The sequence below is a fragment of the Rousettus aegyptiacus genome, unplaced genomic scaffold, assembly GCF_014176215.1.
Source record: "Rousettus aegyptiacus isolate mRouAeg1 unplaced genomic scaffold, mRouAeg1.p scaffold_m13_p_14, whole genome shotgun sequence".
Taxonomy (NCBI): Eukaryota; Metazoa; Chordata; class Mammalia; order Chiroptera; family Pteropodidae; genus Rousettus; species Rousettus aegyptiacus.
The window spans coordinates 47570403-47588432 of NW_023416289.1; the positions used below are offsets into that span (position 1 = coordinate 47570403).

General features: G+C 45.7%; 1 protein-coding gene and 1 pseudogene across 1 annotated transcript in view; one reads left to right on the forward strand and one right to left on the reverse strand.

Annotated features, from left to right (window-relative positions):
- LOC107500481 (zinc finger protein 154-like) overlaps positions 1-11371 on the forward strand; it is a 50542-nt gene extending 39171 nt beyond the window's left edge. Inside the window, 1 exon segment of the mRNA XM_036232668.1 lies at positions 6170-11371. Coding sequence (XP_036088561.1) covers positions 8088-8732 — 645 coding nt within the window. The 5' untranslated portion in view covers positions 6170-8087 and the 3' untranslated portion in view covers positions 8733-11371.
- Positions 11372-12400: 1029 nt separating this feature from the next.
- Positions 12401-12519, reverse strand: LOC118611877 (annotated as a pseudogene).
- Positions 12520-18030: the final 5511 nt, after the last annotated feature.

An 18030-nucleotide genomic window follows, 5' to 3' on the forward strand; every position in this document is an offset into this window, starting at 1 on the left:
AGTCTTGTTCCTTGTGGAATGGGCTCCTGGCCGGAGACGCAAAACATTTGAGGCCGAGCTTTCCAGCATCCAGACTCCACGTGAGAATGTCTGCTCTGTGGGGGGCCTTCCTGGGAAGCCGCGGAGACCTCATGTGGGACGGAACTCAGAGCGGCGGCCCTGGATGGGGACAAGCCTGCAGAGTAGGAGATATCCGGGACTCCAGAGCCCTCGCGGTGGCCTCCTGGGCTCCCGGCACCAGGTCGAACTGGTGTGGAGTCTATGCTCTCCGGTTCTGGCAGGACCCACTGAAGCACTGTGCCCCAACGATTTAGGCATGTGAGGAGCAGTTCATGATGTTTGCTCGCTCCGATTCATTAGATGTATTTTTTTTTGTCATTATCTATTAAATAGTACTTACAGCATCAATGGATTGTTTATTCAAACAGCCCCCTTTATAAAGAACATATAGATTGACTCCACCATAAAAATTTAATTAATAACCACTGCACCCATAAGCACATTCTCTTCAGTTCCATTTGAAGAAAGAATATATGTTACCAAATGAGGGAAAATATGTATTAACTGAGGAGTACATACAGCTGAGAAGAAGGTAACACATTTCACTTTGTTTATTTTTCTCCCATTTCTTTCTGTCTCAACTTAAAATCAGTACTTTCTAGAGATGAAAATAATTGGCATGCCAACTTGACAGTGGGAATTATCTTCCTCACTCAGACTATAGCAGGCTCCTGGAAAACTTTTCCCCCTCTGTCTACAATTTCACTTTGGTCACTGGACACCAAGTTGAGATCTACAGACCTGACTCTCAACCTACATTCTGAGTGCCTTCCATGCCATTGTGTTTTACTCCAGAACCTCTTGGTGTATGCAGTTCAGAAATAGATCCCCAAAATCCATTGCCTTCTGCAATTTCCTTTGCTGGATCCTTCAACTCTTGGTAAATGTCTGTATTCCTATGAAAGTGACTGGCCCAAGAAACTCCAAAAGTATAAGTGTGGAAACTGATTATGGATATCATTCTTTGGTCATGCCAGACAGATTGATCAGCTTATTAAATGCAGTCGTATTTTCTTTTATTGATGTTATGTGTTTGGCCTTCATGATACGGACTAATTGGTACGTGATTGTTGTCCTACACAGGCCCAGGCAGCAAGTCAAAAACATTCACAGCAACGGACCTGCCCCTAGACTCTCCCACGCATACCATCCTGATCTGTGGGCTTATTTGTCTACATTTACTGTTTCCCTTCCATTTTGACTCTATGTGTTGCTCTAATTGTGAATACAAACCAGTAGCTGGTGGACATCTCTGTGCTAATAGCTTCATGTTTCCAGGAAGGCAACTTCTTCATGCTCATCAGACACTCATGTGTCTCTGTTCTTCTCTGATTCATGCACCAGGAAATTTTTTTTTCTAATCTGGTTCAACAGGTATAACTCTCTGGTTTCTGCATTTGGATTAATTATTAAATTGTTTTGAATTTTTTAAATTAGGCGATTATTCAGGTACAAAGTATTCTAGAATCTGTGATTAAATGTTGAATAACAACAACTGCTTTTCTAGAGCTAAAAGTATAATTGGAAAATAAAAGTTTTTACACAGTTATAGAGAATTTATTTAAACTAATTATGCTTCATTACCTCATGGGGAGTTCTGTGAAAGTTTTGAGTAAATATATGGAAAGAAACATCAAATTTGGGAGAAAGCGTTGCGTCACTGTGTACTTGTCTTTCACACGACTACCCGAAAAACATTATAAATTTTTAAAGGATATTACAGCCTCGCAGTTTTATGTAGGAAAAAAAATCACCTGGAAAGATACCTGTATGTGAAGTCACATTCAGTTTTCAGTGATCTGAAGAAATCCATTCTGTTTGGAACGTAGAGAATGTGAAGACATGTGGCCAGAGAGGAAGCAATAAATCTATGTAATGACTTGTTCTAAAATATATATAGGACCAGTTTAGAGTTCAAACTTTTGTCCTAGGAATAGTTACAGGCCCATTATGAGGTCCAACCAGATGTCGAAATCAGCAGCTCTCTAAATTATTTAGTGAGCGTTCAATGGAAACATGGATAAAGAAGGTGCAGTATATAGATATACAATAAAATTTATTCAGCCATGAGAAAGAAGGAAATTCTACCACTTATGACAACAAACATGAATCTTGAGGGCATTATGCTAGGTGAAGTAAGTCAACACTTTGTATTTAGAGGTAGAAAAGGTTAGTTGTCAGGAGTTACTTTAGGGGAATAGTTAGTAAGTGTCTTACCAATGGTTAGATATTGATAAGGGACCATCGCCCTGACACATTGCTCTTCATAGTTCCAGCTCTGTTAACTGTAATTCAACCTTTTTGGCTTCAATTTGAAAGATAGTCATTGTTTTTTAATAATTCTTTCAGGACCAAATGGTGGTCTTACCAAGTTGGTGATAGGGACTGAATATAGTATTTGTGTCCCTTGTAATGTTTTGCCATGTTTGATATAGTAGAACGGAGTCTAGTATTGGAAGTGAAATCCCTAGACTCATGGACCTTACAAGCAGCACCGTGTACAGGGATGAGGAAATTTGATAAAAAAAAAAATCATTGGTGATCAGATACTGAGGACGGGAAATTCTTGCCAGAACAATTTAGCAGACTATTGCTATTGAGGGTAAGGTTTAAAAAGTAGGATTAGTCAATAAGCTTGAAAGAGTCTGAAATTTAGTGGAGTTTAAACTCTGTCACATCCATCTTTGTACCCCTATGGCATCCCTCTATATGTCTTGGCATTGCACAATCTGGAGTGTTTTATCTCTTGTCCCTGACCAAAGATACATAAACTGATAACATTGCTGTTATGATGTGGAGCGCATGCGTTTGCATTAAAATAAGATGATGTTTACTAGCTTCTACTAACAGGGGAACATATTTTGTGGCTGAATGACTCCATAGAATGTGTGGATTTGGATTTGTAGCTTCTGGTAGCACGGTGAGCTACACCCTAGTCTGAAATGAAGTCTCCCGAACTTGGGTGATCAGCTGCAGAGAGCGCTTCGCGGAAATACGAGTACCGTCCCTTTAAAGAGGGAGACTCTGTCATTTCCCAGCGCACTTCCGGGCTGAGCCTGGTCTTTTATGCAAGAAGCCTTTCCCTAAGGCAGTCTTTGACTCTGAGCGGACTACATTACCCAGAATGCTCAGAGTTGAGCGGCAGCACCAGTAGCCAATGAGAACTTAGAAAAGAGGTTCTTCGTGTAGCCCTCCCCACGGGCCAGAACTTCCGGTTCCCTCCTCGTGGCGGCCATATTGGTTGCTATGGGTTTTGTTCTCCCGAGGCCAGCTCCAAGTTTCTGAGTCGAGAATGAGATAACGAAACCTGAGAAGACGCGAGAGGAGTCGTGGTCCTCGCTTCACAGGCGCGGGTGTGAGTCACGGCGACACAGCCCAGGTGACCTCCGCCAGGACTGGATCAGGGACCACCGTGCCAGACGCCCCCAAAGTCCGATGGGGACGGCCGGGCCGAGGGGCCCGACTGAAGTGAATGCATGTCACCGGGGCCTCAGCGCCCTCAGCCCCTTGACTGTAAAGCCCGCGTGCGGGCGCTGCCCCCGTCCAGCAGCCCAGGCCCCTGCTTCCAGTACCATGAGGCGTCGGTGGGCGACATCGAGGTGACGGAAAAGGTCATCTGGTCAGCGTTGATCCCCAGCACGGAGGCCTCCATGTTAAACAGTTCCAGCGCCATTTTCCTGGCCGAACAGGGGTGCAGGGAGGCCCGACCTCCTGAACTCCGCCGTGCGCTCGGTCCTCCAGGGCTTGCCTTGTTCCACATTCCCGTGGCGGCAGAAGTGCTGCTGGAGCCACCGGGAAGCGGAGGGTGTCCCGGCTCCTAAACCTACTTGCACGTTCTCTAGAATGCCTTTTGGGGCTCTTAAGCGCCATTTCCCCGGATTTGGTTTTGGAGACCGTGGAGAAACTCCAAGCCCAGGCTCTGACGTGCATGGCAAGGGTTAGATGAAGTTTTTCCCATTTTTGTCAACCAACGTAACCAGGTGTGGAACGTTAGTCTAGGGGTGGGTAACAGGGTGTGCACATGCGTGAAGTAAAACTTATTGAATGTTCAGGAAGCTACAGATCTGGTCTCTCCCTGTGGTAACAAAGGCCAGGGTGACAGGAGTCGGGATTGGAATGACGGCCTGGGAAGCAGAGTGTCTCTTCTGGCGCTAATGAAAGAGTTGAGTCGGAGGAGGGACGTGATATTATCGAGGTCCTAACTGGCTTCATCTGGCTTTAGTATGACTATAGATGGTGGGGTTGAGAGGGACGAGGGAGGAAGATGGTGGAGGCTACCGCCATAATTCAGCGGAAGGGTAGTTAACCAGAGTGGTGGCATAAGAGATATGATTGAATTCTGGATGTGTGTTGTTTAAATGCCAGCTCTTATTTTCCAGGGTGGCTGGTGAGGGAGTGAAGCAGAGGACTCGGGGATATTCCTGAGCTTTTCGTCTTAGCTGTGGGAATGGAAGCTCCATCATCTGAGATGAGGCAGCTAGTGGTAGGAGTGATATTCATGGGAAGTGTCCAGACCATCTGGGACTTGAGAAGCACTAGGTGGAGGTATTAAGTGAGCAGTTAACCACACAAGTCTTGAAATCTGGGGACAGGTTAAGGATGGAGATAACGAAAATGTCATGGCTACCATGTGGGCCAGGGTAGGCACTCAGGACTATCCCTCTTGCTTGGATTTCTGGGTAATGATTTTGGACTTCAAAGAGAGGTGAAGGAGGTAAGTGGCCATAGAGAGCGAGTGTCTCAGGAGCAGGATACTGTGGCAGGTGGCCCAGGTTTCCAGTGGAAGCGTAGACATGAGATGGGTCCTAAAGCTTAGGAGTGATTAAGTCAACATGATACTCAGGCCTGAGATCGTGCTGATTTACCTCTTAGAACTCCACCAGGAATTTGTGAGGACTAGTGGGGACTGGGGTATGTCATTCAGCCTAGAGAATCAGGTCATCTATGACTTGCAGGTGTGGTCGCCTGTGTGAGTCAGCCTGGAGTGGGCACCAGTGAGGTTCATCTTTGAAGGAGGGTTACATGGACAGAGGAAGGTTGTGACTGCTGAGGGGACATCAAGTGTGGCACAAGCTGAAGAGGACCATGGGTATCTGAGATGCACATACAGTTCTGTGTTGCTAAGTCTGAGTCCAAGCAGGGAGGCCTTCGTAGAAGGATTTGGGGCTGCGACTGCTGTTCACAACCCTAGTAGGTCTAGGGTAAAATTGGATGCTGTTGCCCAGTTTTGTTAAGGCCAAACACTAAGGTCCAGGATTATGTACTGCCTTTACATGTGATAGCTAGAAGGACTCAGATGGCCTGAGTGCAAGTTCTCCCCATTTTTCTGCCACTGATAAGGTCTCCCGGTCAAACAACCTTCTCATCAAAGGGACCAGGTGCAGTTTCTGCTTAACCATCTCTATGGGTTTCTGTTCCCACCAGCCCAGAGTTATTCAGACAAGCCAGTCGTACTGTTTCACAGGAACCAGGAGGTACCCCACCCCCTCGATCTTATAAAGCATGCATTCTACAGCTACTGGTTATACACTTTTTTTCAGAGTGCAACCCCACATGGCCTTGTGTAGTTTGTGGTGTCCTCCTCCCAGGTTGTGAATCTATGTGATTAATAAACTGCAGTCCATCTCTGGACAGGGTCAGGTGTCATGTGTTTGGTCATTCCCGTAACCCTAAGATGGGAATCCCACCCTCACCGGCGAGCTAAAGAGGAGGTAATTAAAATACAAGTAACGTGCAGGGAAGCCGGGGAGATTCCTTTGATGGTGAATCTAGACATGTAGCTATGGGATCTCATGAATGTGTGTACTTAGGGAGTATGCCTGATGACTCCAGGGCCCTGGTGTTAAGACTTGCATGACCTTGGTAAGTCTGGCGTGAGTAAGTGGAGCACTCCATACCAGGTCCACAACTTGGATATTTGCTAGTCCACTTGCCTCTTGCTTATGACTGTACCCTGTGATCGGTGAGCCCATGAGGAGACAGTGGTGCCAGTGGTTTGTCCTTTGAGTTGTGAAGATTGGGAGGATAGGCATAGCGTAGATGTGGCAGGGAGAGATTGGGTTCTCAGGAGAGGAGCTTTTAGTGATTTTATCTGTCCCCATCATGCCAGGGCAGGGTGACTTTTGAAGACGTGACTGTGTACTTCTCCTCAGAGGAATGGGATCTCCTTGATGAGGCTCAGAGATGTCTGTATGAGGATGTGATGCTGGAGAACTTGGCACTTATATCTTCCTTGGGTAAGGTCTTCAGACTCACCCCTGTGCTGTGAGCTAGGCTTCACCCTTCCCTCTTTCCCAGAAGCAGGTCTATCCTCAAAGCAGGACCCTGGGCTCTGCTTCCTTCCCCAGTTCCCTGGTAGGCTCCATGGTTGGCTGGGCTGAGGTGTGTGCCCTGTCCTTTCTTTCCTTGAGCAGTCTTGCAGTGAACATGATGAACAACACCACCTTACTTGCCTTCTCCTTGACCGGGTGATTTTGTCCAGGTCCCAGGTACCTATGATCCTAGGACAGCTTCTTTCTTCTAGCTGACAGACATTTGCTCATACCTATGCATATCAGGAATTGCTGTCACTGCCATAGTTAGTCCTTACATGGACCATGAACTATTCTTACAAGACCCTCTCCCAAAATTCTCTATAGTATTTTGTTTTCTTTCCTGTGGGCTCTCATATGCTGAGTTGTTCTGGGCTTGTGCTGGCTGCTCATCCATCCTGTCTTTCTCTTAGTACTTGTGTCATCAAGGTGCCCACTTATTGAGGGATTTGGGTCGGGTTGGGAGGTACCGGTTCACAGGTATACATGAATCCAGCCATGGCAAGTTGGGCTCAGAGGGAGCCTGGCCCTGAGGAGCGACACCTGGACAAGGGCATGATGGCAGTGCTGTGTTCAAATCATACCAGAAACCTCTTATGTTTGACTAATATTTCGATACCCGTGCCAATGGCCACACTTCATTTCTGTCTTTCCCTTACTTGACAGCTTGAGAAATTGTCAGCTCTACCATGTGTCTCTCCTACTCTGACTTCCAGCCTGGGGTTAACATCACATCTGAACTTCATGTCTCACCTGTTTTGCTCACCACTCCATCTGCAGTGCTTTCCACATCGGCCCATGTGTGTCATGTCTGAGGTGTGCAACAGTCCTTGGACACCAGCTGCCCCATCACAGTTGTGTCTTCTTTGGTCTCGATAACACCCTTCTGTACTGCACTCGCATGTCAACAGCAGACAAGTTCTTTTGGAAGATTGTTAGTGCAGAAGACCCTGTCTTCTCTGTCACACTGAATGGTGGTGTCCTTCACCTCATGAGGACTCCCCCATTCTGTCCTTTTGATAGCCTAGTACTACTAAGCAGCCCCATTCTCCACCGGAACCAACTCCCTGATCTCTCACGCAATCACTTGGATTGGTTCCTGGGTTCATTAGACACACACTTGCATAGTAGCTGTTTCCTCCCACCAAAGGTGACATGAACTTTACCAGCATTTCTTGCTTTCAGGTAGTTGGCATGGAGCCCAAGATGAGGAGGCACCTTCTGAGCAGAGAATTTTTGTACAAGGAGGGTCACGAATCAGGACTCCCAAGAATCTCTGTTCCTGTGAGATGTATAGTGCGGACTTGAGAGACATTTTGCACTTAACTGAGCACCAGGGAACACCTCATGGGCAGAAACTGTATAGGACTAGAGCATATGAAAGACAATTGTACTTCAGTGCAGAGGTTCAGCATTAGAAGGAGCACACTGGAGAGAAACGCTTTGGAAGCAACATGGGCAAAGTCTCGTTCATGAAGGATTGCAAATTATGTGTGTCTGGGAAGCCCTTATTCTGTGGAGAGGGTGTGAGGGACTTCTCGGCCAGCTCAAGAGTTCTCCAGCATGCACCAGGGAGAAGTCAAACAGGAGCACTGACTGTGGGGCAGCCTTTACAGGGGGGAAACTCATTATGACTCTGAAGAAGGCACAAATGACTTCATTTGCAAACGCACACTTGTTCAGCTCCAGAGAGTCCATAGTAGAGAAAGATGCTACATGTGCAGTGAATGTGGGAAATCTTACAGCACAAGCTACAGCCTTAATGACCATTGGAGAGTTCACACTGGGGAAAAGCCCTATGAGTGTGAAGAATGTGGGAAGTCCTTTAGGCAAAGCTCTGGCCTTACTCATCACCGTCGAGTCCATTCTGGAGAAAAACCCTATGAGTGTGGTGACTGTGGGAAGTCCTTTAGCCAAAGCTCTAGTCTCGTTAAACACCACAGAGTTCATACCAGAGAAAAGCCCTATGAGTGTAACGAATGTGGGAAGTCCTTTAGCCACGTCTCGAGTCTCATTCAACACCAGAGAGGTCACACTGGTGAAAGGCCTTATGAGTGCAATGAATGTGGGAAGCCCTTTACCCACCAATATGATCTCATTTGACACCAGAGAATTCACACTGGAGAGAGACCTTATGTGTGTAGTGATTGCGGGAAGTCCTTTAGGCAGTTCTTTACCCTCATTGGACACCAGAGTGTTCACACCGGAGAAAGGCCGTATGAGTGCAGTGTTTGTGGGAAATGCTTTAGCCGTAAAGTTATCCTCATAGAATGTCAGAGAGTTCACACTGGAGGAAGACCTAGGAGTGCAGCGAATGTGGAAAATCCTTTACCCACAAATCTGATCTCATTCAACAACTGAGAATTCATACTGGCACAAGACCTTATGGGTGCAGTGAATGTGGGAAGTCTTTTAGCCAGCGGTCTGGCCTTACTCATCACCGTTGAATCCATTCTGGAGAAAAGCCTTATGAGTGTAGTGAATGTAGGGAATCCTTTCGCCGAAGCTCTTGCCTCATTAAGCATCAGAGAGTTCACACTGGAGAAAAGCCCTACGAGTGTAGAGAACGTGGGAAATCCTTTAGCCAAAGCTCTAGCCTCATTCAACACCAGAGATGTCACACTGGAGAATAGCCGTATACATGCAATGAATGTGGGAAGTCCTTTACCTACAAATCTGATCTTACTCAGCATCAGAGAGTTCACACCAGAGGAAAGCCTTATGTGTATAGTGAATGTGGGAAGTCCTTTAGACAGTTCTCCTACTTCATTGGACACGAGTGTCCATACTGGAAACGGCCATATGAGTGCAGTGTCTGTGGGAAAAGCTTTAGCCGCAAACTTATTCTCACTCAGCATCAGAGAGTTCACACTGGAGAAAGACCGTATGAGTGCAGCGAATGTGGAAAATCCTTTACCCACAAGTCTGATCTCATTCAACAACTGAGAATTCATACTGGCACAAGACCTTATGAGTGCAGTGAATGTAAGAAATCCTTTAGCCAATGCTCCGGCCTAACTCATCACCGTCGAATCCATTCTGGAGAAAAGCCTTATAAGTGTGGTGAATGTAGGAAACTCTTCACCTACAAATCTGATCTCATTCAGCACCAGAGAGTTCACGCTAAAGACAGACCTTATGTGTAGTGAACGTGGGAATTAGTTTGCCATAAATCTGACCTTAAACACTAGGCAGTTCACACTGGAGAAACGCCTTAAATGTTCTGGGAATATCTTGTCATTCAGTATAACATTATTGGAGGAGACAATGTAGAAGCCATTTACCTGAATTTAAATCTCTTTTGTCCAAATATTCACTGTGCTAGATTCTGATGAGTTTCAGGTACATGTGAGGTTTTAAGGAACTGCATTCTACTTTCTAACCTGCCTCTGGCTATTACTAGATTTATGTCACTGCCAGTTTCTGTGGTCAAAGCCATTTCACCTCTCCCACCTGGCTTAACTGCACAGTGCCTCAGTCACAGCGCTAACATTCTGATCTCCCTTTTGCTTGAGGAAATTATGACTACCCTGACCCCTTGTCAGAATCCTCATTCCTTTTTCACTCACTTCAGGGGATGGACCTGACCCAGTTTTGGTCCAGAGGATCTATCCTCAACTAAAAAGGACTACCTTTTTCAGGGACATTGTTCTCATGTTACACTAGTGATGAATTTTTCCAGGCTCTAATTCACCAACCTGGAAACTGCTCTTGTTTATGATCTTTTTGTATAAGATCTTTTTGTTTTTGTACTTTTAAATTTGGCAGTACTGCTCACTGAACAGGGTTATTTGAAAGTAGAATTGTTATCTCTCAGCACATAGAGGTGAACAGAGTTTTTTTTGGGGATCCCAACCTTTCTGCTTCAGAAGGGACACTATGATGCAAGACGGTCACACATTGTCCAAAATTGGTTTATTTTGCATTGCTACCCAAGGCCTTGAAAGAAAGGCTGCATGGCTCTGTGGTCCTAATAATCATGGTACCACGACAGGTACCATGATTATTTGGGGAAGTGAAAGGTTGAGACCTCCCCAGGGCCTGTAAAGGAGCCATGTGCCATGAGGTACAAAACTTTGTAGGTCACTGTCATTCGTTGTAATAGTAAAGGTCAGGTGGAACCATTAGGACAGAAACACCGGGTTAATAGGGAGTGCAAGAGACTGCAATAAATTAGATGGTGTGTGCCTCTTGAAAGTTCATCCACAGATGTTCCTCTGACTGGCTGGTGTGATCAGTATGTACAGAAATTCTTACGACCTGATCAGTATGTACAGAAATTCTCATGACCTCCATAACTACTTCCTGTAGCTGAGATCATTGGCAGGGAAAATAATTAAAGGTTTTGTGGGTTCCCTTACCCTTTGGGGTGTTCAAGGCCATTGTTCTAGAGGCAAGAAAAGGACTAGAAGAATGATCCTGTAGTCTAATGATGCGTCTTTTGTGACCCGGTCAGCATTCCCATTCAGATGGCAACATTCTCCATTGGCTTGCCAGTATTTGCTGCTACTGAGGCAAGGCTGCCCCTCCTGGGGCCTGAGGAGAGAGATGATAGAGGCCATATAGGGTTGCCAGCCTAATTTTCTAAGAAAAGAGGGACATCTAGGAACCACTTTGTAAAGCTTTATTCAGATATATGTATAATTGATGTGCAACAAATTGCTCTTATCGAACATGTACAATTTGATAAGCTCTGATACATGGATAAAGATACGAATCCATCACACATGAAGGTGAACTTATCTTGTCTTTAATCTCTCTCCCTTCTGTCTCCAGCCCTTCAGCCGTCAGTAATTTACCTTCCTTTACAAGAGATTGGTTTGTGTTTTCTATAATTTTAAATAGGCACCATAAAGTGTATACTCTTATATTTTAAAAAACCGGTTTCCTTAATGCTGCACAATTATTTTAAGATTCAACAAAAATGTTCACATTCATTAATTTTTGATTTTATTGCCGGGTATTATTCGGTTCATCAATAAATGTGTAGTGGTAACTCACTTTGATTTTAATTTCATTTCCCTAAGAACTTCTGATGGGTGGTTTTTTTCCCCCCATGCATTTATTTACCCTATCTTCTTTGATAAAATGTCTGCTCAGAATCTTTTGACAATTTTTTTAAATGAATTATTTTAATCAGTTGGAAGAGAGTGCAACAGTAACATATGTTGGAGTGTCATTCCTCAGTGATGTACATGACTCCTTTGCCATATGGAATAATTGTTTTCGAATGCTGAAAAGAAATTTTTTTCCTTAATTTTCTGTCCTATGTACAATTTAAGGCCCACTTACACCATAAACTTAGACGTTTAATCTATATTGTTTACATATTCTCAACCACTTTCTTTACATCTAAACATTCACTAACACATTAAGTCAAGCCTAGATTTGTAATCTCTGTCAATATCTCTAGTGTAAATATTCCCATTGTGGGAATATTTTATTTATAATATTCCGATGCAGTAGCAACAAATAACCTCAAGAACAGTGATAATACAGTAAAATGATTGGGAAGTGTCAAGTTTTATACATTTAAAAAATTTTTGGTTTAAATATAATTGATTTAAAGTGTACATTTTGATGTTTTCGTACTTATTTGTGTCCCCAAAACTAAGTATCCTGTCCTTTTTAATGCATCTTTCTCAGCATATAAAATCACTGATACAAAGACATAGTCTACCTTTTATAATGGCTATTTTCAAATGTAGCCATAAACAGAAAAGACTTTTGAAGCCCCATAAATCCTATCTATCCCAGTTTACCATCATTTATCTTCATGGTGGTTCCTGTATCTATCCACATGCACATCAGTGAGTTATTTTACTTATGCTTCCAGATCTGTTGATGCATACTGTTTTCATAATGCATTTCTAAAATGTAAGGACTCAATTTAGATAACCTGAATACACAAAAGTTTTTATTTATTTTATCTTTATTATGATTTTTTTAGATGAGGCAACTCTTGGTTGACCTCACAGATTGCAAGGACCTTGTCACCTTACAATCCCTTATTTTTTATTTATCGTTTACTTCTACAGCACCTGGTCTTCCTAGGTGGTCTCCCATCCAAGTACTAACCAGCCCCAAGCCTGCTTAGCTTCCGAGATCAGACACGATCAAGCTTGGTAAGGTTGGGATGGCCATAGACACAAAAGTATTTTTAAAATACAGTACATTTGTCCATGCAGAAGCTGTTAGGTAATTATTTAAGGCAGATCGCAATCAGGATACAAAATACATTTGTATGGCTTCTCTCAGGTGCATCTCTCAAGTCTATTCACCTGTATGTACTCCTTTCCTCTTTTTGGTGTTTACTGAGAAGTTATTAAGGTGTTAATGTTTTACATAGTCTGCTCAGTATTTCTTGTGTAACTTAAAATCCTGAGTTGCCCGAGTAATCCAGATATGATAAATTATACCTCCTGATACTTAACATAGACTTCTCTAACTTGTATTTATCAGTTAAATAAAACATTAACATTTTAAAGTTACACTTTTAGTAGTTCACAAATTCCAATTTCTCTGAGTTTTTTAAACCTTAAAAGTTTTGTACACCTTAAAAGAGGAAGTCAGAAAACCCAGATCAAAGCCTTAATTTACCTTTCACATAGTTTACGTGTATCAAATCATCACAACATACTATAAATATCTTACAGGTTTGTCAACTATACCTCAATAAAGCATTTTTTTTTAAAAGATCGAAATTACACACACACACAGCCATAATCTGAACCATTTAGAAATAGAGCAATGGAAGAGAATCTTATTCCATGAACCAAAAATACAGAATATAGTTACTACTTTACTCGTCCAAAAAAGAATACAGTTTGTCGATGTAAAAGATTTATTGTTGGGAGTTGCTTTTGGAGAATGATCAGTAAGTGCCTTATCAATGGTCACATATTAATAAATGACCATCTCCCTGGCACATTGTTTTCTATAGTTCCAGCTCTACTAACTGTAATTCAACCTATTTGGCTTCTTCGTGAAAAATAGCCAGTAGTAGTAGTAGTAGTAGTAGTAGTAGTAGTAGTAATTCTTTTCAAGACCAAACGTTGGCCTTAGCAAGTTGGTGATAACAGTACGTGTATCCCTCGTGATATTTTGCCATGTCAGATATAATAAGACAGAGACTAATATTGAGGGTGAAATTCCTAGACACATGGATCTTCCAGTCAGTGATACATAAGACAAGGGGATAACCAACTTGTTCCTGAGTGAGTGGACTATGTGGCTAAATGGGTTAGTGAGAATACCTTTGGCCAAGGGAGCTCAAAGTTTTCTGGAAGTTTTGCTGATTTTAAGAATGCCATCAGTCCTTTCAACTTTACCAGAAGATTGTGGGTGAAATAGTGTAGGTTTTGAGTCGAGGGAACACCTTAGAGAGTTATTTTATAATGGTCCGCATGAAGTGGGTGACATGACCACTTGCTATAAAACATGAGGATGATCCCAGGTTGGAAACAAAATTAATCAGTTTTTCAGTATTGAGAGCTGTAGCTTCTCCATAAAGAAATGCTTTAACCCAGTCGGAAACATAAATCTCATGAAGGGTAGAAGCTGAATAAAATCCATCTGAAGGTATTCAAAGGGCCCTTGAGGTATGGCTGTTTCCTACTCAGGTCTCCATGGAGGCGTTTAGGGGGCACAGGCCATGTAGACCCTATTCACCACCACCTCGCCCCAGGCTGGGGGATCAGAGTTTCATAAGAGGCAGGTGAGAAGCATGCCCTTCCTCCCCACGCACCTAACACCTCCCGGCAAGGCCCCCCACATTGAAATATCCCAACCTCCTCCCACAGCGGCCTCTCCCCACATGCACTGCACCGCAGCACCCACTGCCCCCGGAAGATCAGAACTCTAAGACTAGCTCCTCCCTCTGAGCCCCTTCCTAGGCTCTTGAGTGCTTAACTTCTTTCTACAACCCCTGAGGCTGAACTGTTCCCTCTCCCCCACCTTTCGCTGTTAGAAACAACCTGGTCTGGGATTGGAGGAGACATCTCTTGTGACCCCCAGCGAAGATGGGGATCCAGGAGTGAATTCCAAGCCCACAGCCCAGTGTCTCAGAAAGTCTGCCCCAAGGCAACCCACTTTCCTCCCACTTTCCACTCCAAGAACGCCCCTCCTAGGTCCCTCTAAGTCCTCTGAGAGGTCTTCTCAGCTTTTCTCCCCCACCCATGCCTAGGAGGCCCTGCAGATCCTGTCCCTAAATACTGTTGCTCTTCTACCTAAGATCACTGTGGGATGCTCCCTACAATCAGTGCTTTAGTATTCAGCTGTCACCACAGTCGTGGTGAGTTCCGGACATTGATGAGATGTTGACAGATTGAGAATGTCCAAGGTGACCCTAACCAATCCCTGTTCCAAGGTCTCTTCCTCCCCACCCCTCCAGCTGGGGACTTTAGCCCTGACCGGTCCTCCCCACCCCTCCAGGGAAAATGCAAATCAAAGATAGCCGGGGACTGCCAATCCCTAAGAATGTTCCCTTTCCCCCTGAGGAACTAAGACAGCCACCCCCTAACTAAGCTAGACTAGGTGTGGCTCCCTTCCATTCATTGTGCACCTATCACATATGACATGACAGCATGTTACACTTATCACACTGTGTCCCTGGGACTTGAATGAGGTTTCCCAGATTGTCCTAAGTGTCAGAGTTCTATGTTTCACAGGGTCTCCATCAAAACTGATATCTGAAAAGGTTGTTTCCAGGCTGTGTTGCTGTGTGCTAGGAAGAGTCACAGTCTTGTGTTTCTGGGCCTGTCAAATAGAAATTACTTATATTTGGCCAATAATTTGTAAGGACAAATACAACATAAAAATGAGAGGCTGTTAAAAATGGGGAAAGAGATTTCTTTCTCTTTTCTTAGAGCATTTACCTTAGAAAACATGTAAGTTCTTGCCCGTCTCTTTAAATTGTGTGCTTTTGAAGACTAGGTAGGCCTTTTTGTCACCTCGGTCCCCCAGTTCCTGCGAGGGAAGGAGCCAGTCCTCAGCAGGCACCTTGTCTGTTTGCAAAACTACCTCCTGTCACAAAGGTTTTCCCCCTCTTGATAAAGCCAATAAGCTAACACAGGCAGTCACCCAGACAAAGTTAGGATGAGCTCTGTGTGACAAACGGTGCTATCAAGTCCCCTTATTTTAGGACAAGCTTTTTTTTTTTTTAAGCTTAAAAAAACATATGACGTATTGTATCTTTTTAGCTATAGAGAGGAATGAGGTCATTTTTCTCTCTTGGCAGTTTCTTAGCAGAGCACAGCAATGCGTATCTCATTCTGGCTTAGTACTTATTCAATAATACTTTTCTATATCTACTATGAGGGGGTGTCTCAGCAGGGAAGAGACTTTATTTCCCCAACAGCAACCATCAGACACTTGTCTGCAGAAATCAAACATCATCACTGATCAACCAGTAACACACTGTTCGGGTGTAGGACATTGACTGGATAGTAGGAGAGAGGAGGCTCTGAGTGACTGCGTGTGTGTGCATGTGTGTGTGTGTGTGTGTTTGGGAGTGAGAGAGCAGAAGAAGCAAAGCAGGGGGATATGGGAAATCTCTCTGCTCCATTTTGCTGTGAACCTAAAACTGCTCTCAAAAAACCAATACGTTTCAAAATTCCAGTACTATCAAATGGCTCTTCTCCAAGATCCCAATTTGTCTGGGCCACTTTAGCGGCAAACTCCTGTAAATACCTGTACTTTCCACACATATCCTTTCAACGTCTGCACCCGCCACCCACTCCATATTTCACTACAGTCTCGTCGCACACCAGACCGCTCCAAAAACGACTCTCTTTCCCCCACGAGACACTGATGACTTACGTGGTGAACATCTAATGCCCACTTTCCATTTTCCATCTTATCAGACACTCGAGCAGCTGTAGGAGAGGAACATCCTTCTCTATTCTTAGGTCTCTGGTGGGGCCTAAGACCAAAAGTGACCTAAGGCAGGTTCACAGGAAAAGAGCATCCAATCTTACGGCACGTTTACACGCACACGGGAACCTTCACGAGAGAACGAAGACGTGAAGAAGTGACCAGAGCTCAAAGCTTTACCTCTGAGACAAAGAATGGATAAGGTTCCTCAATTTGTGAAGAATCGACAAGATGGAGGGTTAGGGGGTCGCGCTGTGGGTCATTTGCGGTGAAGAAGTAGGAGGACGGGGGCGCGTTTGACAGGTTTCCGGGTTACGGTTCGCTCAGCCGCCAGTCGTGCCCCTCTGTCCCGTCTCTGGTGACGAAGAATGTCCCCCTCCCTCCCGGTCCAGGCACCATCTCTTTCCCATGGGAGTTTTATGTCCTGTTCTCAGGGAGATGAGAGGGCTGGCGCATCCTCCTTGCACTCTCTGTGTCTTAAGCGCCTTGGATGCTAACGATGTGCTGAATGGGCACCTTCTGGGGCTGAGACGCTCTGGTCTCCTTCAGCGCATTCTGGCCAGTGGCCACTCACCTGTGTTCCTCTGGACACTCGCCTCTATGGCTCCAGACACCAGACGCTTCTCTCATTCTGGGGCTGTGAGGACGTGGGCGGTTATCTCCGGAAAGGGAAAAACATAAAAAATAAAGAAATAAATTTAGGACAATGAGGGTGTGACCTCTGTGTTAGCTCCCGGTCTCAATCACAGAACAAAGACGGTTTGTCAGTGGCAGGCCCCTGAAGACTTGCGCAGTTTGTGAGTTCCAGTCTGGCGGGGCTGCCGACAAGTCGCGCAGGAGCCCAGTGACCGTCCCGGTGACTGCCCCGGCGTGTCCGGGGAGCCTGGCCGGCGCCCAGCCACCCAGCGATTCCGGGGAGTGATCCGCATCCACGTGGCCGCCGGGAGTCGCCTTGGGAGTTTGTCCCCTTCCCGGCAGCCACAGGTGAAGCAAAATGTCCAAGGCTCCCTTCTGTGCCTGCGTCGGGCAGAGACAGCCGCCCGGGAGCACCGGAGTGGGAAAGCGGGGCGCCCCCTGCTGGCTCGGCACCAGGGGAGGGACGCACTCCGAGGTGGCGAGGACAAGGCCGGGCGACCCGCCGGCCCCGCCACGCAAACCTGTCCTGCTGTGCTTAAGCTGGTTGTCAGGCGCCGTGTGGTGACAGCCTGGATCCCCTGTGCACTCTCCAGAGCTGCGGGGACATGGGGAAGAGATGGGACTTGGCTGTCATGCCCGAGACAGAGCCCTTCTACTCGGGCGGCGCCGTGGGCTTTGACCTGGTCACACGGAGGCTTCAGCCCTTTAATTCTTTGCTGCAGATCAGAGTTGCGGGTGTCCGGGCGAACGACTTGCGGGACCTGCGGGCTGGGTTACTGGGCAGCCAGGAGGGGTCAGACAGCACCCCCAGGGGTCCCCGCCCTCGGAAGCTGGTCGCTGTCTCTGAGGGACGACAGGAGAGGGTGTGTGGCCTTGGTCGCCAGCACACGTCAGAGACAGAAGCAGCCCCGGCGTGCAAGGAGCTTGAGGACAATGCGACGGGCTCGCGCCGATTCCCACGGCAGAACTCGATTGGTCTCAACACTTTCGTGTCTCGCTTCAGGCTGGGAACTGGGCCGGGCGGTACCTGGAGGCCTGGGTAGGAGGCCATCGGCCGCCCGCTGGCTTTCGCAGGCCTGATCTTCGGGGCTCCTGCGGGAAATGTCAGTTCGCATCAGAAACACACACAGTGTGCAACCTGCCCGTGGCC